The sequence below is a fragment of the Giraffa tippelskirchi genome, chromosome 6 (genome assembly GCF_054371585.1).
Source record: "Giraffa tippelskirchi isolate mGirTip1 chromosome 6, T2T-mGirTip1v1.2.pri, whole genome shotgun sequence".
Lineage (NCBI taxonomy): Eukaryota > Metazoa > Chordata > Mammalia > Artiodactyla > Giraffidae > Giraffa > Giraffa tippelskirchi.
Window position 1 is genome coordinate 144,917,541 of NC_137280.1, and position 24,711 is coordinate 144,942,251.

At 38.6% G+C, this 24,711-nt stretch overlaps 1 protein-coding gene across 6 annotated transcripts in view; it reads right to left on the reverse strand.

Moving 5' to 3' along the window:
* The window catches only part of GABRB2 (gamma-aminobutyric acid type A receptor subunit beta2), a 320,547-nt gene that overhangs the window by 158,500 nt on the left and 137,336 nt on the right, over positions 1-24,711 (reverse strand). For all 6 annotated transcript variants that reach the window (XR_014055595.1, XM_081496063.1, XM_081496065.1 and 3 more), the window contains one exon: positions 5,623-5,705. Coding sequence is in view for 5 of the 6 variants with exons in the window: in XM_081496063.1 (XP_081352189.1) it covers positions 5,623-5,705 (83 nt within the window). In the remaining variant the exon portion in view is untranslated. The remainder of the gene's footprint in view (positions 1-5,622; positions 5,706-24,711) is intronic.

Genomic DNA, 24,711 nt, shown 5'->3' on the forward strand with positions numbered 1-24,711 from the left:
GCCCACTGGAAAAATCATACACCATAAGTGAGTAGGATTCATCTCTGGCATGCAAGGATGTTTCAGCATATGCAAATCAAAATGAAAGATAAAAATCATATGATTAACCCAACAGATACAGAAAAAGCATTTGGAAAAAAAATCAACTTTTTTTTCATGATAAAAACCTTTGTCAAATTAGGTTAGAAGGGATGTATCTCAACATAATAAAGGCCATTATATAACAAGCTCACAGTTCATATCATACTCAGTGACGAAAGGATGAAAGCTTTTCCTCTAAGATCAGAAATAAGGGGTCTACTCTCACCACTCCTATTCAACACAGTACTAGAAGTCTCAGTCACAGCAATCAAGAAAGAGAAAAATAAATATAAAAGATATCAAAATTAGAAAGAAGAAAAAATGTCTCTATTTGCAGGTGATATGATCTTTCAGATAGAAAACCTTAAAGATTTCCAAAAAGCTGCAAGAAAACAAATTCAATAAAGTGGCAGTACACAAAATTAACATACAAAAATCAGTTGCAATTTTATACTGCTGCTACTGCTGCTAAGTCGCTTTAGTCGTGTCCGACTCCGTGCGACCCCATAGACTCTGCCGTCCCTGGGATTCTCCAGGCAAGAATACTGTAGTGGGTTGCCATTTCCTTCTCCAGTTCATGAAAGGGAAAAGTGAAAGTGAAGTCGCTCAGTCATGTCCGACTCTTCGCGACCCCATGGACTGTAGCCTACCAGGCTCCTCCATCCATGGGATTTTCCAGGCAAGAGTACTGGAGTGGGGTGCCATTGCCTTCTCCGACATTTTTATACACTAACAATGAACTATCAGAAAATGAAATAAAGAAAACAATCCTATTTGCAATAGCATCAAAAACAACATAATACTTAGAAATACATAATGTTTAATCAAGGACGTTAAAAATCTGTATAATGAAATCTGTAAGACACTGATGAAAGAAACTAAAGAAGATGCAAATAAATGGAAAGATATTCTATGTTCATGAGTCAGAAGAATTAGTATTGTTAACTACCCAAAGCCATCTATAGGTTCAATGCAATACTTACTGAATGCAAAATTCCACTGAAGTTTTCACAGAAGTGGAATAAACAATCCTAAAATTTGTATGGAATGACAGAAGATCCTGAGTAGCTAAAGCAATCTTGAATAAGAATAAGAAAACTGAAGATATCATACTCCTGATTTCAAAGTGTACTATTAAGCTATAGTAATAAAAACAGAATGGGTCTGTCATAAAAACACAAATAGACCAGTGGAACAGAACTGAGAGTCCAGAAATAAACCCTCACATTTATGGCCAGCTAATATCTGACAAGGGATTTAAGTACAATCAATAGAGAAAAGTCTCAGTCAAAAAAAGGTGTTGGGAAAACTGGAAAACCCATGCAAAACAATTTATATCACAGAGATGCAAATCAAACCCACAATGAATAACCACCTCACATCTGCCAGAATAATCATCATTAAAAAAAAAAAAAGACAAGAGATAAGTGCTAGCTAGCTAGAATGTGAACAGGGAATCTTGTGCACCAATGATGAGAATGTAAATTAGTATAGTCACTATGGAAAACAGCATGGAAGTTTCTCAAAAAATTAAAAAGCAGACCTACCATATGATCCAGTAATCCTGCTCCTGGGTACATATCCAAAAGAAATTAAATCACTATTGCTAAGAGGTTCCTGCATTTCCAGGTTCATTACAGCATTCTTTACAAGAGCCAAGACATGGAGTCAACCTAAATGGCTACTGTTGGGATGAATGGATAAAGAAAAGGTGACACACACACACACACACAATGGAATATTATTCTTCTATAAAAAGGAAACCCTGCTGCTTGTGACAACATGAATGAACCATGAGGGCATTAGGTTAAGGGAAATAAGTCAGAGAACAATATTGTATGATCTTACTTACATGTGGAATCTAAAAAGAACTCACAGAAACAGTTAAGAAGTACAAACTTTCAGTTATAAGGTGAATAAGACTGGAGTATCTAATCTACAGAATGGTGACTATAGCTAATAAGGCTGTACTATGTATTTAAAGTTGCTAAGAGAGTAAATATTTCTTCAAGAAAATTAGAGATACCAAAGGAACATTTCATGCAAAGATAGGCTCGATAAAGGACGGAAATGGTATGGACCTAACAGAAGCAGAAGATATTAAGAAGAGATGGCAAGAATACACAGAAGAACTGTACAAAAAAGATCTTCATGACCCAGATAATCACGATGGCGTGATCACTCACCTAGAGCCAGACATCCTGGAATGTGAAGTCAAGTGGGCCTTGGAAAGCATCACTACAAACAAAGCTAGTGGAGGTGATGGAATTCCAGTTGAGCTATTTCAGATCCTCAAAGATGATGCTGTGAAAGTGCTGCACTCGATATGCCAGCAAATTTGGAAAACTCAGCAGTGGCCACAGGACTGGAAAAGGTCAGTTTTCGTTCCAATCCCAAAGAAAGGCAATGCCAAAGAATGCTCAAACTACCGCACAATTGCACTCATCTCACATGCTAGTAAAGTAATGCTCAAAATTCTCCAAGCCAGGCTTCACCAATACGTGAACCGTGAACTTCCAGATGTACAAGCTGGTTTTAGAAAAGGCAGAGGAACCAGAGATCAAATTGCCAATATCCGCTGGATCATCGAAAAAGCAAGAGAGTACCAGAAAAACATCTATTTCTGCTTTATGGACTATGCCAAAGCCTTTGACTCTGTGGATCACAATAAACTGTGGAAAATTCTGAAAGAGATGGGAATACCAGACCATCTGACCTGTCTCTTGAGAAACCTGTATGCAGGTCAAGAAGTAACAGTTAGAACTGGACATGGAACAACAGACTGGTTCCAAATAGGAAAAGGAGTACGTCAAGGCTGTATATTGTCACCCTGCTTATTTAACTTATATGCAGAGTACATCATGAGAAACGCTGGGCTGGAAGAAACACAAGCTGGAATCAAGATTGCCAGGAGAAATATCAATAACCTCAGATATGTGGATGACACCACCTTTATGGCAGAGAGTGAAGAAGAACTAAAGAGCCTCTTGATGAAGGTGAAGGAGGAGAGTGGAAAAGTTGACTTAAAGCTCAACGTTCAGAAAACTAAGATCATGGCATCTGGTCCCATCACTCCATGGGAAATAGATGGGGAAACAGTGGAAACAGTGTCAGGCTTTATTTTTGGGGGCTCCAGAATCACTGCTGATGGTGACTGCAGCCATGAAATTAAAAGACACTTACTCCTTGGAAGGAAGGTTATGGCCAACCTAGATAGCATATTTAAAAGCAGAGACATTACTTTGCCAACAAAAGTCCGTCTAGTCAAGGCTATGGTTTTTCCAGTGGTCATGTATGGATGTGAGAGTTGGACGGTGAAGAAAGCTGAGCGCTGCAGAATTGATGCTTTTGAGCTGTGGTGTTGGAGAAGACTCTTGAGAGTCCCATGGACTGCAAGGAGATCCTATCAATCCATCCTAAAAGAGATCAATCCTGGGTGTTCATTGGAAGGTCTGAGTTTGAAGCTGAAACTCCAATACTTTGGCCACCTCATGCGAAGGGTTGACTCATTGGAAAAGACCCTAATGCTGGGTAGGATTGGGGGCGGGAGGAGAAGGGGACGACAGAGGATGAGATGGTTGGATGGCATCACCGACTCGATGAACATAGGTTTGGGTAGACTCCGGGAGTTGGTGATGGACAGAGAGGCCTGGCGTGCTGCAATTCATGGGGTGACAAAGAGTCGGACACGACTGAGCGACTGAACTGAACTGAAGAGAGTAAATATTAGAAGTTCTTCACACACACACCTCACAACTATTTGAAGCAATGAATGTGTTACCTCACAGTGGTGACTGTTTTGCAATATATACACATAACAAATCATTACATGGTGCATCTGAAGCTCACATAATGTCATATGTCAATTTTACCAATTGACAATATGTCAATTATATCAATTGACAATATGTCAATTATCTCTCAAAAAAGTTGAAAAAATCTCTATCATTTATCAGGGCAATTGTGAATTGAAATAAGATAAGTAAAAGCCCCTCTGTAAAACTTAAACTTTCTATAAGTCTAAGGAATTATCATGTTAATTTTAAATATTCCTGTCAGAACTATACGACATGGAACACTTGGGTGTTGACTGTATTATTTATTAGGCATCATCAGTATTTTTTAAAATAAAAAGACCTTGTTTACTTACCTACGAGGGTTGTGAAAGGCTCAAATGAAATAATATCAATACAAATGCTTTAATCATGTACAATTATGATTATTTAAAATATCAGTCAAATTCTCCTACAAAAAAATGCTCTTACCACAAAAATTCATTAGTAGTACACAGCAACAAACTTTTTTCAAATTATCCTTACATCAACTATTTGAAGCAACCAAAGAATCAGAACTTTGAGGAACACTATTCTCTAAACTGTATTATAAGTTGTGAAAACACAGTGTCATTTGAAAGATAACTACATAACAAATGATCAAAATCCCAGAGACCAATTTCTTTAAGTAGTTCCTTGTAGCAAAGATCTAATGTGAAAACAATGATGATTTGGAAATGCAAGTATGAAATCAGGCTTTCAAAAAGTACATGTAAATTTAATTATCCCTCGAAGTTATTTTTTGAAATGGGCAAAAATACCAGGAATGTGTCATAAATGCTGTATTTCTGCTCAAAGCAGTGATTTAGAGTTGCACAGCTTGCCAAGGCTTGAGTTCCTCCGAAAGGAAGAGGGTATAAGGAAAGCAGTCAAGCTACTCATTATTTAGAATGCTGGATATAAAATCATCAGCTTCCAATTGTTTGATAGGATGAAATGTAAAAACACCACAAAAAATTGGCAGAGACATAAAGATTCAAAGTCCGACTCCACCTTAAATGGCCTCACTGTGTGACCTCTGAAATGGTAATGGTTATGAAATCAATATTTTAGCCTACACAAAAGTGTAGGTAGCTGAACTGTCAAGAAGGATGCTGAAACTGTGGCCTAGAAAAAGCACCAACACTCTGAACAGGTCAGCACAGGAAACAGAATACACACATGCAACAAACTTGCTCATCATATAGCCTTCAGCAAGAATATAAAATACATTTTAGACACTGAAAATAGTTTCTCGAAACAGAAAACAACCCACTGAGCCACAATGTATGAATACATTAACTAATTCAGAGGCCACCTTAACTCTGCAGTTGCACAGATAATGTTTGTATAAGGCAAAGACAATTAGGGCATTTTGTATCATCCTGCCATCTCCACCTATTTTCCCAAGCCTGTTGCAGTGCTCGGCACCAATTCCATATAATAAATGCCCAAAATAACCATTAGTCTCCTTTCAGACTCTTAGCATTTCCCTTTAACTGCTAGATTACTGCTTCCCTACACTTCTTTCCTGGAATTTAAGGATGAGATGAAGAGGGTGGCAGCATCACTGAAGGAAGACACTGCCAGTGCCTCCTTTCACCAAGTTTGGTGTGCTAGCACAAACTTTGCAGGACTGTGATCTGAACATGAATGAGGGTAGGAAATCTATGCCCAAGGAGAACCTTAAACCCAAGTGCAGTCTAGCTGGATTCTCAGAAAAACTTACAACTTTCAATTTCCAAGGTGCAGTTTTGTTCATCCAGTGGGTACCGCCTCAGGTCCATCATGCAGGCAGCTGTGGTTGTGATTCTAGAAAAGAAATATCAATGATATATGCTGTTAGCTGGTCCATGACTGAGCTGGAAAAATTAAGTCTCATAGAAGATAGCACTGGGTCTCAAGGAGCCTAATCTCTAACAAAAAGAGTGCTACAACTTTGGATAATCATTTTCCTTGATGAGCCTCATGATGCTTTGTAAATTAAACAGAATGTACTAAATCAGTATTCTCCCAAGATTTGGTCCATTACCTACCTGGTACCCCAAATCACCTGGAAGCATTTATTAAACAGGCAGTTTCTATTCTCCAGAAGCTCTTGGGATGGAATGGGGCCATCCTAGGACTCTATTTTACAAGCATGACAGGTGATTGAGAAAATCAATGTGGCTCTTAGTCTTCCACTCATGTTTGTTTTCTCCTTCTTTTCTCGAGATCTTAAAATCAAATTTCCCAACAATCTCAGTTTTGGTCCATCATTTTTGACCTTTCTATACAGAGTGTAGTGCTTTGCAAGTATGGTGGTATAACACACAATAAGCCTTTCATCTGTCACCTAATTTGCTCTGTCCTCAATAATCTTTCTCATAGCCCTTTACAGAGTTTCCTCCTATTGGTTGGCAGGATTATTTATTTAAAACACACGGTACCTTTATAATTTATCAGGGAGAGGTGTATATGTCTCCAGTGTCTTTATATTTCTCTGTCATCATTTTTCACTAACCTCACTTTTCACTAATAGAAGACCTACTAGAAAGAGCCAAAATACATACAGTCCTAAATGATTTATCAGTATGGTTTCTGATCAATAAGGCAGCATAATGTTATGAAAAAGCACACTTTAAAACACAACAAAGGTATGAATCCTAATTCTGCCTTGTTAAAACCATGATATACGTCAAGATGGTCAATATCTCCTAACCAACCTTAGTTTCTTTGTCTGTAAAAAGGAAGCATTTTAATAACAATAATAATTACCTAACAGTTTCTGGATGAAGTAATACAATAATTTATGTAAAGAATATAAAAGAGTACCCACACATAACAGGCCCTTTACATCTGGTGAACAAAACCAAGAGGAAAAACTGGTGTTAAAGTTGATGAAGTTTGGCATAGTCTACTCCGAAAGGCACTATATTTGTGTGTTGGAAACAGAGAAATAAATGCAGCCCTAGCTTGAGAGAAACAATCCACAGTTAGACCTTTTTCATTAAAAGGTCTCGGGCACTGGGCTTCCCTGATGGCCCAGTGGTTATGAATCTGCCTTCCTATGTAGAGGGTACAGAATCGATCCCCCGTTGGGGAGCTAGGATCTCACATGCGTCATGGCCGAAAAAAAAGTCTTGAGCACAACTTAGACAGGTATCCCAGGTAGACTGAATCTACGAAATCCCTTGGTCATTTTTAAGCATCTTATTCCTTTGTTGTAGGATGGAATGAATAATTGAGTTAATGTAAGTAGTTCCTGCCTCTTTAGTTTGATTACTGCTTCATTCAGGTTCGTGCTTTGCTAACTTTTGCTTTTCTAATTAGTCATAAGTGAGTATCCTATGACTGTTGTTCATCTTGGACTCCTTCCTCTCCTTTACCAGGAGGATCCTCTGCCTCAACTCCTCAGCCTTCTGCCTTCTCCAGCATATACGGCCCCATCGCCCCACTTCCATGTTACTATAAGATACAAGTGTCTTGGTCTCCTAGTCTCTCCATCCGCCTCCTACTATTATTCATACAGTGGTGACATTTTAAAGACACAGATAGGATTCTACCACTCTTCTTCAAAATTCTTAGAGGCTCTTTCAAAAAATTCCCAATCTTGGCTATGACCTACTGTTACCTGAATAATCTAACTTTTTCTTCCCAATATGATCTCATACCAAGTCTTCACTCACTATTTCCAGTCTTCACATCTGTTCTCTCTGCCTAGAATATGAATCTCCCCACCCCCGATACTCACAGAGCCCTATATTTTCCTGATCCTTCATCTCAAAAATCACCTCTTCTGAAAGAGATTTCTTAAGCAGTCCACCCAAAGTGGCTGCGTTAACTCAAGCTCCATCTTAGCTATTTATTTTCTTCAAGGAAGTATTACAATCTGAAATTATCTTGCTTATTTCTATTTTGTAAGAATGATTTTTCCCAGTAACATTTAAACTATTTAAAAGCAGACTTTTTCCTATTTATTGAAAGGGAATCAAAAAGGATCTGTTGAAAGGATAAATACATGAATTACAGAATCAAGCACTTGGTTTTGCTGTGCATAAATCTTTTATTTGGGGGATTATTTTATTGCATAATTTCTCTTTTTTAAAACTTACAATATGTCTTATGTTTTAGAGATTCATTTTATATTTTTAACAGTAAGTAAAACTTAATCTACTTATTAAATTATATAAATAGTTAAAGAGTTTATATTAAACTGATTGTTTCTGCTTTCGATGGGACTGATCAAATGTCTATAATTTATTATTTTATAAATTCTAAAAAGTATATAAAACTTTAACATTCACATTTGCTCAGGGTTAAAAGAGGACAATTTATTTCGGTTATGTGATGCTTGGTTAAATTTTTCACTGGTCTACTGTCTTTTTTTAACATGCAGATGTAACCTGAATTACCACTAACACAGAGGAACCTATATTGTGTAGAAGAGAAATTGTCAAAGGAAATAAAATTAGCTACCTAGTGGGCATACAAATTCTCATGCTATTTAAGTAAAATAGTAGATACAATCTTCATCATGATACACTAGAGAAAATTAACTTTGATAGAATGAACACCAAAGACATGAAAGGTACAAGGGCATACATAGCGTAAAGAGGGATAGTCATAAATAGATGTCTGACTGTGTAAGTGAGGTGAAATTTGCAATTGCTACTATAGGCTGTGGTTTACACTTTCTACTGATGCACATTCAAGGCAACTAACATCTATGAACACTAGGGCTGTGAGCAAGAAAAATAAATTGACTAATGCTATTGCAGAAGTCGGAGAAGGCAATGGCACCCTACTCCAGTACTCTTGCCTGGAAAAGCCCATGGATGGAGGAGCCTGGTGGGCTGCAGTCTATGGGGTCACTAAGAGTCGGACACGACTGAGCGACTTCACTTTCACTTTTCACTTTCATGCATCGGAGAGGGCAATGGCTACCCACTCCAGTGTTCTTGCCTGGAGAATCCCAGGGACGGGGGAGGCTGGTGGGCTGCCGTCTATGGGGTTGCACAGAGTCGGACACAACTAAAGCGACTTAGCAGCAGCAGCAGCAGCATTGCAGAAGCAATTGGGTTTCTACTCATACTTTAAAAATGAAGTATTATGAAAGTGTTTTTCTCAGATCAACAACATTCATATTCACACTGATGTTTCACTTTTTTTTTTTTAGATGTTATAACACACTTCATAAAGGGCTTCCCTGGTGGCTCAGTGCTTAAGAATCCGCCTGCCAGCGCAGGAGACAGATATGGGTTCGATCTCTGGGTTTGGGAAGATCCCCTGGAGAAGGAAATGGCAACCCACTCCAGTATTCTTGCCTGGGAAATCCCATGGACAGAGCCTGGCAGGCCACAGTCTATGGTGTTACAAGAGAGTCAGACATGATTTAGTGATTTAGCGACTAAAAAACAACAACTTCATAAATCTAACTAATTAAATATATATAAATGTTTTCTAGTTGATGTTTATAAGCAGGTGTATCTCCTGTTGGGATTAAAATAGAAATTCTGTAGCCAAAATAATCCACTTGGAATCCTGATCATACAGAAAAGGATGAGTGACCAGGAACAAGTCACTTACACGCGTCAATGCGTGGTTGCTCCTGACACAATGACCTAGAAGCCTGCCATATTGCTTTGTTGTGAGATGATAAAAGTAAAAAAATCTGTAACACTAAATGATCTTCATCTTTTGTTATTACTCACTGCTAATGAGTAGATACACTGATAACTCATTTAACCAGTAGCAATTTGGTAGCGGGCATATGTATATGTTTGTATGCATGAAGAAATGTAGACTATTCACACACTTACAAGCAAAGCAGAGCTATGATATAAATCATGTCCCAACATATAAATATTCAAAAAGAGTCATTATGCCATATGTGTATATGAAATTCTTATTAACAAATTTGAGACAAAGTACAGACTGAACTGAACAGATGTAACAAATCTGCACATTTTCTAGGTGCTTTGTGAGATCAGAAACCACATCTATTTTTATTTGTATCTCAAAAACCTTGCCAGGTGCTAGCCTATGCCAAGATTAAAATAAAAATAATAATAACAACAACATAAAACAAACAAAGACAGTCAAGGTCACAAATATTCTCAAACTGAAGATTTTTAAATAATTCTCTGACATAAGTGTCTGATTCAATTTATTAAAAAAAGTTCTAAAACAAATTTGAAAGTCAAAATCATCCTTACAGAAGAAGCCACCTTGGAATACATTTTATTCAGAAAAGCTCAATGACCAACATCAAAATCTATTGCTTGGGACATTCTGATTTATAACAGGGCTACATTTCTCTAAGAATAAGTCAACAGAATAAATATAATTAATGGGTTTTTCATGAACCTGCCTTTCTGAATCCCGATAAACACCCTTAATGGGTCTTAAATTACTCAGCATCACTACATTTTTGAAATGTAGCTAGTAACTCATTAGGCAGGTATCCTGGTTAAGTTTTAAGACCATTGGGAAATATATGAAGACAGTCCAGTTTTCAGTCAAAGGAAACAGTCAATGATGCCTCCAAAATGAAGATTGGAGGAAATCTTCTATAGTTAAAACTGGAAATGTGTCTTCTTTGGGGGGCTGAATACTACTTCATGATGAGAGCCACTTTTGGGGAGCACCAATATTCTAATTTGGCTAAGAGATCTTTAGATAAACTTTTTATTTCTCAGCCATTGGGCACAGTCATCCAAAAGATTTATGTCACAAAATATTGACACAGGAAAACTAAATATGTAACATAGCATAAAAAGTCACTAGAGGCATCTATAAAATCAAGAAATACAACTATGCCAGTATTTCATATCAAAGACATAACAGACATTTTAAAGTGTCATTAACTGAGATTTACTGATGCTAGTATATCATTCCAAGTTTGACTATGACCTAAGATAGTTATTAAGTGATAATAAATGCCTTTGCCTCTCAGCCAATAGGAAATAACTCAGAATCATCAATGTGACACATGGGGTCTTTCAGCAGATTTTTCAAGAGGGGCTTTTAGGAGCTAAAATATACGGTTAAACATGTGCGTTAACATGTGAAAAACTGGTTAGGATTTCAACCAGAGATTATCAAAAAGTGACTCTGAACTTTTACTTTGATCTATCAAGATAACATTCCAGCTGTTCCACCAAAAAAAAAAAAAAATTTCAGCATCTTGGCATATTTTTTAAAGAAAATTAGTTGCCTTATCCCCAACTATGTTCAAAAAATAATGTTCTAACTCACTGCATGCTTCTACTTTGTTCAAAATGTACATTTACTTAAATGCACAATTTATTCTAATTACAAGGGACAAAAAAGGAACCTCTGGGATTAGTATGTAGCATTAATGGAGAAAAATTAGGATGTTAAAAAGGTCAATTATCAAAAAATACATTGATATTTTTGTATGATTAAATATGTATTATGAAAATACGTATTTTTCTAGCTGTAAAACAAACATTAAACACTTCCAGCTAAGGGGGAAAATTCCAATTACTTTATTTCAGCATAAAAGTATGAACTGAAATTTTGAGAAGTTCTTAAGAGCTCATCTGAGTCACTTCTCCTGAAAGTACTTAATTTTTTTTGTTTTAATATCTCCAAGAAGACTTGACATTATTTTGTATCTTACAACTATTCCAGTTGGGAAACTAATGTCTTACATATATCCCCTCTCATATGTTATTGTCTTTTGTAGAGAAGACAGAACACCTATTGCAGGAGTTAGCTGACCTCAGCTCTGGTGTTCTCAATAATAACATACCTCAAATTAATTGATCTCTTACTATGTTCCAGACACCATCTAGTGTTACTGAAACATATCATTTAACACGAGGAGTGTCCTATCATTATTCCCATTCTACAGATAAGAAAATCGAGACACAGAACGGTACAGTGATTTTCTCCAAGTCACAGGGGGAGTAGTGGAGTTGAGATTTAAATCTAGGATGTTAGTCTCCGGAGCCCACACAGGTAACTACCAGGCTATCACTAACTAGGCAGGTTGACCTTGATGAAGTCATTTAGCTTCTCTGGAGGACTGACTAATTTCTTAGATCCCAAGTGAGCCTGGAAATTCTACAAATGCTGTGAAAATACATTACATGTTCTATGACCCTGTATATTTTGTAATTTTGTTTTACCCACACATTCAAAAGCTGTATTTCACAGCTGTTCAGTCTGTTTTAGTCAATTATGTAGATTAGCCCACCCCAGGCATGCAAACACAGGCCTCTCCCCTAGGAGTCCCACTTAATATTCTCTCCTGATTGAAGATCTCCCACAGCATTTTTCTTCTAGCCTATGCTTTTGATTTACCTCCATAGAGGCCTCTGCTTAAATAATCTCCAACACTCATGCATAATTGTTTTCAAAAGTTCTTTACAAGTCCTCCTGTAGAGTCACATGGGCTACTATGCTCAATTTTGTAATCACCAAAAAAAGTAAGATTGCTAGCAATCATGCTCCCATTTGACAAATCGTGCCTTTCAGACTGGAGCTATTTGTACTCATCTGCAGCTGTTGGCTTTCTGTGACTCCTTGCTCTTTTGGAATCTTATTCTCTGTAAAGATACCCTGCACAATAAAGGAAACACAGGTTTCTGCTACAAATTCAGGGATTACAGTGAAAGACATTTCCTTAAGTAACATGCCTATGGAATCCAAACAGCAGTATCTCAAAAAATCTCATTCTGTAAGCATATAAATCCTAATCAACCACAATGTTGATACATACATACCTGTCTGTAGTCAGTCCCGTGTTTATCAAGATTCTCCATATTACATTCCTGGTGGTGTTATCCACAAACCATTTGCTTATCTCATAAATGAGGATATCCATTCTTTTTTCTAGATTAAATCTTAAAGGGATTCTGACCCTGAGGAAAACTCACAACCTAACAACTGAAATCCGACTTCAGATCACTATAAGAGATTTAATTATACAAAAGCCACTTACCAATGGGAAAGACATATAGACGGGACTGTAATTATTCAACAATGATTTCTTTTTAGTTTGTTTTCACAATTTAAAACAGTGTTTAGATATGCCAGATATTTATTGTTGTATTCAATATTTAAAATAGTTTCTTTTTATTTATGACACAGTACAGACTTACCATTTCAGAATAAGTTCACCAGTTTTATTCCAGTCCTTTAATTTTTTTTTTTTTTTTTAACAAAATGAGAGGCTCACAGCTGCTGATTTATAGCTGGTCAGTGGCTGACCAAGGTTATAACCTCAGATGGGTCTGCTGTCACTTCTCCCACATCCAGTCCCGTATAATTTTAAACTGTAAACTACACATGCTGGAGGTCTTCCTTCATGTCTCCAGCTCCACCCTTCACCCTTAACCACCAGACCAGACTGCGTAGACTTCAAAACTTCTCTGACTTCAGGTTGGATCTGGCCAATGGGGAGCAGACCAGGAGTCTAGGGAGGGGGAAAGTGAGAGTCCGGGAACTGCACTCTAGACCCCATCCCCAGGAACTTGTGAACAGGTCCCTGACCATTCCCTCCTCTCACTCCTGAAGTCTAGGATGCTAGGGAACAGATGGCAATCTGCTGATCCTATCTCTGGGGGGGAGTGGGAGCCATTTCTTCTCTTTATAAATTGACTCCTTCTCTTTGTAAATTACCCTTTTATTACAAGTCATCTCAAATTACCCCATTTTCACTAAGCCACCTGTTTCCTGTTGCACCCTTGACTGACAGAATGTATTATAGAAATGTATTTAAAATCTTAAGTTTCTCTAGTTAGGCTGTCAAAAAAATTAGAAGCGTATTCCATTCCTGGGTCCTTTTATCTTAGGATTTTAGGGATGTGAGGATGAAGTTTTCCTTGTACTTAAAATGAACTGCCTCCTTCCTATGATTCCAGTCTCGGTTCACTGAAACCCACTCAAAAAGCACTATCTCTCCACATCAGCCAAAGCAACGCTTCCTCCCCTACCACTTGCCACTGTCTCATTTAATTTTATTTCCTTCATAATACTTATCATAGGATTACCCTGACAGTCCAGTGGTTAAGACTGGACTTCCAATTGTGCTTCCAATGCAGTGAACTCAGGTTCAATCCCTGGTCAGAGAACTAAGATCCCACTCATTGTGCTGTGCGGCCAGTTTTTTTTTGTTTTTTTTAATAAAATAACAAGAAGAAAATACTTTAAAAAGTACTTATCATTACCTGAAATTAGTCCGTGTATGCATTGGCTTATTCATTACTCTCTGTCTCCCTAGCAGACTCAGAGTCTATGTTAAGTTGGGTTTTTACAAAGCAGATCCTGAAGGATGCTCACTAGGGATCACCATCTGTGAAAGCGAGAAGAAGCAGGACTGGACTAAGGAAGATGCTGATGCAGGATGCTGGCCCAGCAACATGGAAGTTCTGACCAGAGTACTGCCACCAGAGTCACTCACATGAGACTGAAATGACCTTTAAACCACTTCCCTCTTTCACCATCACTACACACACACACACCTTCCTTGAACAGCTGGCATCTGATGGTTGAGAAAAAGATACACTCGATTAAAAGGTCAGTGGGAAACATGTTCTGAGGTTGCTCCAGCCTCCAGCATGCCCTCACACACATTTTCCCTGCAGTACGTGGTTGTAACTGTGATCACCTAAACCAGTAAAGTAAAAGAGATTTTACTGTTATTGCTGCTGCTGTTATTTTTCGAACACAAATAATAAATTACTCAAAGCAGCCTCCTGTCACATACTAGCAACTCAGCTTGCACTTATGACTCCAACAAAAGCTACCAACAATGCCATCTCAGACTTATCTGCCACTCATCTCTAATGGCAAAAGATTTCCATCTCAGTGGCATGTCTGTTATTTAAGTCTTTTATATAAAACAGGTACCAAATACGCAGGAGAATGTTTCACACCATTAGAAGTCACACATTTGTGTTAAAAACTTATACAGTGCTTCATGTTAATTATATTTCAATGGAAGTGGAAGAAAAGAATTAAAAGTAAATAAAAAGAATAATATGAAGTATAAAAAGATGAGAAAACACAAATTAAACCTGAGGATTATTACCTATCTAATCAGCAAAAAATTAAAGAAATGATAATATTCAGTACTACACATTTTGCAGGGAAACGGACCCTCTCACACATGCTACCAGGAGAATTATAAATCAGAACACTTTCTGGATGACAGATTTTCTGTAACAGAGAAGAGTGGCCAGCATAGTGTTCACTGGTCTTGTGTAAGATTCGAATACACAGGGGCACAGAGGTCAAGAACAGAGGCCTTGGCAGCAACGAGTGGTGCTGGGCTCATATCTTGGCACTGCCTCTTGCTGTGTGACCTTGAGCCAACATATAAAGAGGAGCTGCTATAATACAAAAGATCCTTTGGAATGCTGGACAATTATTTCTTCAGAATTCTATGGAGGTATGACCCTGAGCATCCCACAAAAAAAGCAAAAGACTTTCTTCTGACTTGAAAAAATCATCCTGATTCTTCAGAAGCTTTTAGCTACTTAGGATGAAGTTTTGAAGCGGGGGTAGAGGGTGCCTGTGGATAAGAGCAACTAAAAGGTGACATTCAAAGAGCCCCTTGTAACTGAAGACTGCTGCTGCTGCTGAAGACTAGTTAAAATAAAAAGTTGAGAATTTAAGATGGAAAAAAAATGTCTTTAAAAAGTTATCCCCAAACATATCTTGTAATGCAGGGTGGTTAAAGAAAACAAGAGGAAAAGAAAAAAAAAATTGTCTTGTAAACAAAAGACGATACACTGTATAAGAAGACTGCATATTCATGCTCAGTCATGTCCAACTCTGTGCCACCCCCTGGACTGGAGCCCGCCAGGCTCTTCTGTCCATGGAATTCTCCAGGCAAGAATACTGGAGTGGGTTGCCAGTCCCTTCTGCAAGGGATCTTTCCAATCCAGGGATCGAACTCAGGTCTCTTGAATCTCCTACAGTAGCAGGCGGATTCTTTACCACTGCACCACCCGGGAAGCCCAAATAAGAAGATTAACTGACTAAACAGAGAACTGAAGCAGAGTGAAGTAAATCATCAAAAAAATAAATAAACCCTGGGGTTCATTTTAAAGAAAACTCTTAGAGAAACAGAAAAGGCTTACACAAAAAAGGGCATAAACACGTATGTTGAAAATGACAGACAATTTATAATACAAGTCACTAAATATTATTATAGCACAATACAGGTCACTAAATACTATTATGTGTGTGTGTTAGTCACACAGTCATGCCCGACTCTGTGACCCCATGGACTGTAGCCCTGTGAGGCTCCTTTGTACCTAGAATTCTCCAGGCAAGAATACTTGAATGGGTACCCATTCTCTCCTCCAGGCAATCTTCCAGATCCAGGGAATCTAACCTGGGTCTCCTGTATTACAGGGAATTCTTTACCATTTGAGCCACCAGGGAAGCCCAAATTATTACTATAGCACAATACAAAAGGTACGAATGAAGACAAGCACATCCAATTCCTGGATGAAAAATGAAAACTGAAAACAGAAGACATCAGAAAAGGTATCAGAAAAGGAAAAGGTGTGTAACACCCTTTCTACACAGATGATTTCATTTCCTCCCAGCTGGGAGATGGGAACAGGGTTGGCGGAATGAGAAGATGGACAGCCAAGGTAAAGACTGGTTGTGCTGTCAGTATTTCCCTCCGCTTGCCTGGTCTGTCTCTCTGTTAGTTTCTCTCTCTAGGGGAAAAAAAAAAATGGCAAACTAGCTTCATAATTCAGTAAAATGCTACTGAGTATTAAACCCTGAAAATTAATTGTTTAACAAACAGATGAGTGAGCTCTGCTGTTCCACCTGAAGAAGAAAGCAGACTGATGGATGTAATAAGAGCCTCTATTTTTACAGAGGGCTCAAGGGAGCAATGATGGGCTGTTCGCATGGTCCAAACAGGAAGCTACAGTCATAAATTCTAACATGAAGGACATGGAGGATTTAGGTTAAATAGAAAGATGACTTGGCTGATAGTGAAGGCTATAAAATCATGAAACAGCTCCCTGGGTGAATGGTAGATTTCCCTTTCTGGAAATGATGTGTAAAGAAGAGGCTCATCTGTCAGGGTGACAGAGAGGGGCCCAAGCACAATATTAGGATGGTTTAGGAGGCAGTCTGTACTTTCTGGTTCACCAAAGCAGCCTCTATCTTTAATTTCCAGCAACTAAAGCAAATGCCTAAATCCCTTGCAGCCTGAGCATACCTCTGGTAATTTGGCCTGTAATGGATTTTAGCTTAATAAAACAGACAATAACGTGAAGATTTGCTAAATGTAATTAAATAACTGAAGAGGTGTAATACAGCCTATAAACATTAAAGTATTTCAACACATGCTTAATGACATTCAGGGCCAGGTAAAGATGTACTTCTGTCAGGTAATTACTAACAATTATTTAGGACTGTTCTCAGAGCACTGGGATGCAACATTAAATGTTGGTTATCATCTTCATGCTTGGTGTTCACATTAGTTAAAGAATTTGTGGTGGTGAAACACCATAATGTCACTAATGAGTAATTATTTCTAGAGCAATTATTTTTTAAGTGATTAAGATGCGTTGTATCACTGTGACACAACCGACTTCATATTTGCTTTCTCAATAGCTTCCTTGTCTTCCCTACCAGTTCCTTTCCCCAAAGCATATTAGACTGTCTTTTTCTCAAAGGAAAAGAATAGAATAATAATTACCAAATGCATACTATCCCTGAGAGAAATACAATGCAACAAGCTAATGTCTGCTAATTCTTAAGCTACCATTAAGGAGCTGAAGAGAGTATCAGGATATTGAGTTGGATAACATTCAAAAATCTAAAATTAGCAAGTATATCATCACTTTGTCAATGAGACTGAACTGCGATATATCTGAATGCCAATAAAGGTGCTGACCAATATTAGTTTATCCACAGTGAGAGCTTACATTCTGCATGGTGCTTACTAAGCCCTGCAGAAGATATTTAATAAAAGTATTAAGATATAGTCGTTGGCCGTAAGAACCGTAAAATCAAAGACAAGACACAAGATAAACTGATATCAGTCAGTTCAGTTCAGCTGCTCAGTTGTGTCCGACTCTTTGCGACTCCATGAATCGCAGCACGTCAGGCTGCCCTGTCCATCACCAACTCCCGGAGTTTACCCAAACTCATGTCCATCGAGTCGGTGATGTCATCCAGCCATCTCATCCTCTGTTCTCCCCTTCTCCTCCTGCCCCCAATCCTTCTCAGCATCAGGGTCATTGCCAATGAGTCAGCTCTTCACATGAGGTGGCCAAAGTATTGGAGTATCAGCTTCAACATCAGTCCTTCCAATGAACACCCAGGACTGATGTCCTATAGGATGGACTGGTTGGGTCTCCTTGCAGTCCAAGGGACTCTCAAGAGTCTTCTCCAACACCACAGTTCAAAAGCATTGATTCTTCACTGCTCAGTTTCTTCACAGTCCAACTCTCACATCCATATATAACTACCGGAAAAACCATAGCCTTGACTAGACGGACCTTTGTTGGCAAGGTAATGTCTCCGGTTTTTACCATGCTATCTAGGTTGGTCATAACCTTCCTTCCAAGGAGTAAGTGTCTTTTAATTTCATGGCTGCAATCACCATCAGCAGTGATTTTGGAGCCCAAAAAATAAAGCCTAACACTGTTTCCACTGTTACCCCATGTATTACACATGAAGTGATGGGACCAGATGCCATGATCTTAGTTTTCTGAATGTTGAGCTTTAAGCCAACTTTTTCACTCTCCTCTTTCACCTTCATCAAGAGGCTCTTTAGTTCCTCTTCACTTTCTGCCATAAGGGTGGAGTCATCTGCATTTCTGAGGTTATTGATATTTCTCCCGGCAATCTTGATTCCAGCATGTGCTTCTTCCAGCCCAGCGTTTCTCATGATGTACTCTGCGTATAAGTTAAATAAGCAGGGTGACCATATACAGCTTTGACATACTCCTTTTCCTTTTTGGAACCAGTCTGTTGTTTCATGTCCAGTGCTAACTGTTGCTTCCTGACGTGCATACGGGTTTCTCAAGAGGCAGGTCAGGTGGTCTGGTATTCTTATCTCTTTCAGAATTTTCCACAGTTTATTATCATCCACACAGTCAAAGGCTTTGGCATAGTCAATAGAGCAGAAAAAGATGTTTTTCTGGAACACTCTTGCTTTTTCAATGATCCAGCAGATGTTGGCAATGTGATCTCTGATTCCTCTGCCTTTTCTAAAACTGGCTTGAACATCTGGAAGTTCACAGTTCATGTATTGCTGAAGCCTGGCTTGGAGAATTTTGAGCATTACTTTACTAGCATGTGAGATGACTGCAACTGTGTGGTAGTTTGAGCATTCTTTGGCATTGCCTTTCTCTGGGATTGGAATGAAAACTGACCTTTTCCAGTCCTGTGGCCACTGCTGAGTTTTTCAGATTTGCTGGCATATTGAGTGCAGCACTTTCACAGCGTCATCTTTGAGGATTTGAAATAGCCCAACTGGAATTCCATCACCTCCTCTAGCTTTGTTCATAGTGATGCTTTCTAAGGCCCACTTGACTTCACATTCTAGGATGTCTGGCTCTAGGTGAGTGATCACACCATCATGATTAACTGGGTCATGAAGATCTTTTTTGTATAGATCTTCTGTGTATTCTTGCCACCTCTTCTTAATATCTTATGCTTCTGTTAGGTCCATACCATTTCTGTCCTTTATCAAGCCTATCTTTGCATGAAATGTTCCCTTGGTATCTCTAATTTTCTTGAAGAGATCTCTAGTCTTTCCCATTCTGTTGTTTCCCTCTATTTCTTTGCATTGATTGCTGAGGAAGGCTTTCTTATCTCTCCTTAATATTCTTTGGATCTCTGCATTCAAATGGGAATATCTTTCCTTTTCTCTTTTGCTTTTCGCTTCTCTTCTTTTCACAGCTATTTGTAAGGCCTCCTCAGACAGCCATTTTGCTTTTTTGCATTCCTTTTTCTTGGGAATGGTCTTGATCCCTGTCTCCTGTACAATGTCACGAATCTCTGTCCATAGTTCATCAGGCACTCTATCAGATCTAGTCCCTTAAATCGATTTCTCACTTCCACTGTATAATCATAAGGGATTTGATTTAGGTCATATCTGAATGGTCTAGTGGTTTTCCCTACTTTCTTCAATTTAAGTCTGAATTTGGCAATAAGGAGTTCATGATCTGAGCCACAGTCAGCTCCCAGTTTTGTTTTTGCTGACTGTATACACAGCTTCTCCATCTTTGGCTGCAAAGAATATAATCAATCTGATTTCAGTGTTGACCATCTGGTGATGTCCATGTGTAGAGTCTTCTCTTGTGTTGTTGGAAGAGGGTGTTTGCTATGACCAGTGTGTTCTCTTGGCAAAACTCTATTAACCTTTGCCCTGCTTCATTCTGTACTCCAAGGTCAAATCTGCCTGTTACTGCAGGTATTTCTTGACTTCCCACTTTTGCATTCCAGTCCCCTATAATGAAAAGGACATCTTTTTTGGATGTTAGTTCTAAAAGGTCTTGCAGGTCTTCATAGAACCGTTCAACTTCAGCTTCTTCAGTGTTACTGGTTGGGGCATAGGCTTCGATTACCATGATATTGAATGGTTTGCCTTGGAAACGAACAGAGATCATTCTGTCATTTTTGAGACTGGATCCAAGTACTGCATTTCGGACTCTTTTGTTGACCATGATGGCTACTCCATTTCTTCTAAGGGATTCCTGCCCACAGTAGTAGATATAATGGTCATCTGAGTTAAATTCACCCATTCCAGTCCATTTTAGTTAGCTGATTCCTAAAATGTCAAGGTTCACTCTTGCCATATCCTGTTTGACCACTTCCAATCTGCCTTGATTTATGGACCTAACATTCCAGGTTCCTATGCAATACTGCTCTTTACAGCATCGGACCTTGCTTCCATCACCAGTCACATCCACAACTGGGTGTTGTTTTTCTTTGGCTCCATCCCTTCATTCTTTCTGGAGTTACTTCTCCACTGATCTCCAGTAGCATATTGGGCACCTACCAACCTGGGGAGTTCCTCTTTCAGTGTCCTATCATTTTGCCTTTTATAGTGTTCATGGGGTTCTCAAGGCAAGAATACTGAAGTGGTTCGCCATTCCTTCTCTAGTGGACCACATTCTGTCAGAACTCTCCACCATGACCCGTCTGTCTTGGGTGGCCCCACATGGCATGGCTTGGTTTCATTGAGTTAGACAAGGCTGTGGTCCGTGTGATCAGATTGGCTGGTTTTCTATGATTATGGTTTCAGTGTGTCTGCCCTCTGATGCCCTCTCGCAACAAACTGATATAGAAAGCTATTATTTGGGATCCCTGACAGCTCAGACAGTAAAGAATCTGCCTGCAATGCAGGAGACATGGGTTTCATCCCTGGGCTGGGAAAATCCCCTGGAGAAGGGAATGGCTACCCACTCTAGTATTCTTGCCTGGAGAATTCCATGGACAGAGCAGCCTGTCGAAGATATTACCTTTGTTAACCTGGAACACAACTCCAGCAAGTAAGGCAAAGGCAAAATCTCTTTGAGCCTTAATACTATTAATAGCATAACAACAAGATGAACAACTACCACTTAGAATCGACGTAAGGACTTAAACAATATATAAAAATTAATTATCATGGACTAAGCATTCTTATAAACTTTATCTCTAAATAAGCACATAGTTTTATTTATTTTTTTATATTTATTATTATTAGTCATACATGTTAAGCATGAATAGTTTGTGTTATAAGATCTCTGATAAGGGAGATAACTAGAAGCTGAAGTAGTCATTGTGGAGGAATGAATTACCAGCTAGGGGATGTAGGATGGGCAAGACTTTGCTAGATCTAACGTAGGGAGGGTTTTCCACTCAGCAGAGAACAACATGAGCACATGCCCAGAGCCAGGACATAAGGGTCAAATGGCCAGAGCAACTTGAGTGGTAAGAAAACTTGTTAAGATTTATACAGGGTGAAGGCTGGATAAAGGCAAACAGCAGCTGACCTTAAGTTTCAGGCCAACTAATTTATATTGTATCTACTGAGAACTGTAGAGCAGGATATGACATTATGAAACAAAGTGCTAATATTGTAATTTATTTAAATCTGATTGATGAGTCACAAACTCAGATGCCCATAGGGTCAGGTTTATAGCCTCTGTATTATGAGGAGTAGGCTCTACATAAGACAACAGGAAATGGTGAGAATTGGGGTCAAATAAAAAAAAGAATACCCTGTCCACACAAGGTATCAATGTCTCAACTTCAGCTGATCACTGCCATGTTGGAAATAAGGCTCAGCTCAGGTTTCTGACATTTAGAAATAGAAATACACATTTTAAAATGAAATGTTCTTAATTTTTAAAAGTGCAATGCTAGTCAAATAAAATGCTTGTCTGAATTGGTTATGTCCTGAGGGCAGATGGAAGGCAGCCCTTGATGCTATGTGATTTTATAAATGATGTAAAGCAAGTTTCTGAGACATGCAGTGATTCACTGTAATTGACACAGTGAGTTGCAGGTAGTTTTAGGGTCCTCACCAATGGAAACTTTATCCAAGATTAAAGTAGAACTCACTGGAGGTTAAGGCTTCATTCCACTCAGTACGGAACAGGGTGAGCACATGCCCAGAGACAGGACAGTTGTGAGGTTTCAGTGCAACCTTCATTACACTAATAGAGGCCTTCACATTTTAGATCATTTTTCATTACAACCTCAAATGAAACAAACTAGCAGATGAACATGTGGGCTTCCTTCATAGCTCAGTTGGTAAAGAATCCACCTGCAATGCAGGAGACTCCGCTTCGATTTCTGGGTTGGAAAGATCCGCTGGAGAAGGGATAGGATACCCCCTCCCTATACTTGGGCTTTCCTTGTGGCTCAGCTGGTTAAGAATCCGCCCGCAATGTGGGAGACCTGGGTTCGATCCCCGGGTTGGGAAGATTCCCTGGAGAAGGGAAAGGCTACTTACTCCAGTATTCTGGCCTAGAGAATTCCATGGACTGTATAGTCCATGGGGTCACAAAGAGCTGGGCATGACTGAGTGACTTTCACTTTCACTTTCAGCAGATGAACACAGGTCAAAATAAAATAAACAAGTATGAGTGTGCATTCTCTTTTCTTGGTATCCGTGCACTAGAGGGGAAAGAATATGCTCTGGGGAGTCACTCGGCCATTCAGACCTCAATACACTCACCAGTTCACCATTTCCTAGTTATGCCACTTGAGGAGGTCAGTTTGCTTGCCTTTAAAATGCAAATAATGATGTCTAGCATACAGAGTTGTGGCATGATCATATAGAACGGCATAACTTGATAACATGCTATCACACTCAAGCAAGAGGGATAATGTCTTGAAACTTGATTTTAAACACTGTTTAAGAGAGTCATATATATGGTATTTAGTCAATTAGTAAAGATAACCCTGTATGCGAGACATCAAAAGAGACACAGATAAATAGAACAGTATTATGGACTCCATGGGAGAGGGCGAGGGTGGGATGATATGGGAGAATGGCATGGAAGCATGTAAATTATCATATGTGAAATGAATCACCAGTCCAGGTTCAATGCATGATACAGGGTGCTCGGGGTTGGTGCACTGGGATGACCCGGAGGGATGGGATGGGGAGGGAGGTGGAAGGGGGGTTCTGGAAGGAGAAAACATGTACATCCATGGTGGATTCATGTCAATGTATGGCAAAACAAATACAATATTGTAAAGTTAAAAAATAAACTAATTAAAAAAAAAAAAGAAAAATGATTTAATGATCAGAAACAGATGTTCTGATATGAGCATTTATGGTCAACTTCCCTGGGAAATATAACTTAAAACTCTGGTAAGAGCCAAATAAATTGCTAACAAACTAGCCTACTATTCACATAATATAGGTCAGCAAAAACTTCAGACCATGGTAAAGAAGAAATAAGAAAGGACAAGTTAGACATGGTATTAACATTAACTGCATTCATGATGCATTACAGGATAGAAGAATTGTTGAGTTAAAATCAGTTTTAACAGTTTGAGGAAATGAGTCACTGAAAATTTTCAAGAACATTAATGAGTTGGAGAAATAAGCAAGATTTGTAACAGAACAGGAGAGTTCTCTTGGATTTACAACTGTGACACCAAAAGACACAAATTTAACATTCTTGGAAAAGAAGTGGGATAATACATGGAACCAGTCTTAGATTCACATTTGGACCTGGTATTTCAGCTCTGGGACCCTGTGGATGTTATTAATTCTTCTCTCAGTTTCCTTTTCTGTAACATGTAGATAAAAAGGTGTGTTTTATAGCAGTGCTGATGAAAAATAAAACAAAACAATGTATTGTCCATGAGGAATTTGGTGCAATCACTTGCAAATCCTGAGTGTTCAATATATGGTACCTGCTCGTAACCATCACCATTACAATCTATTGTAGTATAAGATAACTGCTCTTACTGTCACTATCACAGTCTATTGTAAGACTCTGAATGAGGTCAAGAAGAAGAAAATGGTGAAATATTTTTTAATGACGTAAAAGGAAAAAAGAGAGCGATTAAAAATACTACTGAAAATATATCGCAATCAATTTTTTGTACACATGGATGGTATGATGACATTTTTTATCAAAAGTAATATAATTTATGCCATCTAGACAGCAAATTCATATTTATACTTTCCTTTTGCACAAGACTCTTGAGAGTCCCTGGGATTGCAAGGAATCAAACAGTCAATCCTAAAGGAAATCAACCATGACTATTCATTGGAAGGACTGATACTGAAGCTCCAATACTCTGGCTACCTGATGCGAAGAGCCGACTCACAGATCCTGGGAAAGACTGAAGGCAAAAGGAGAAG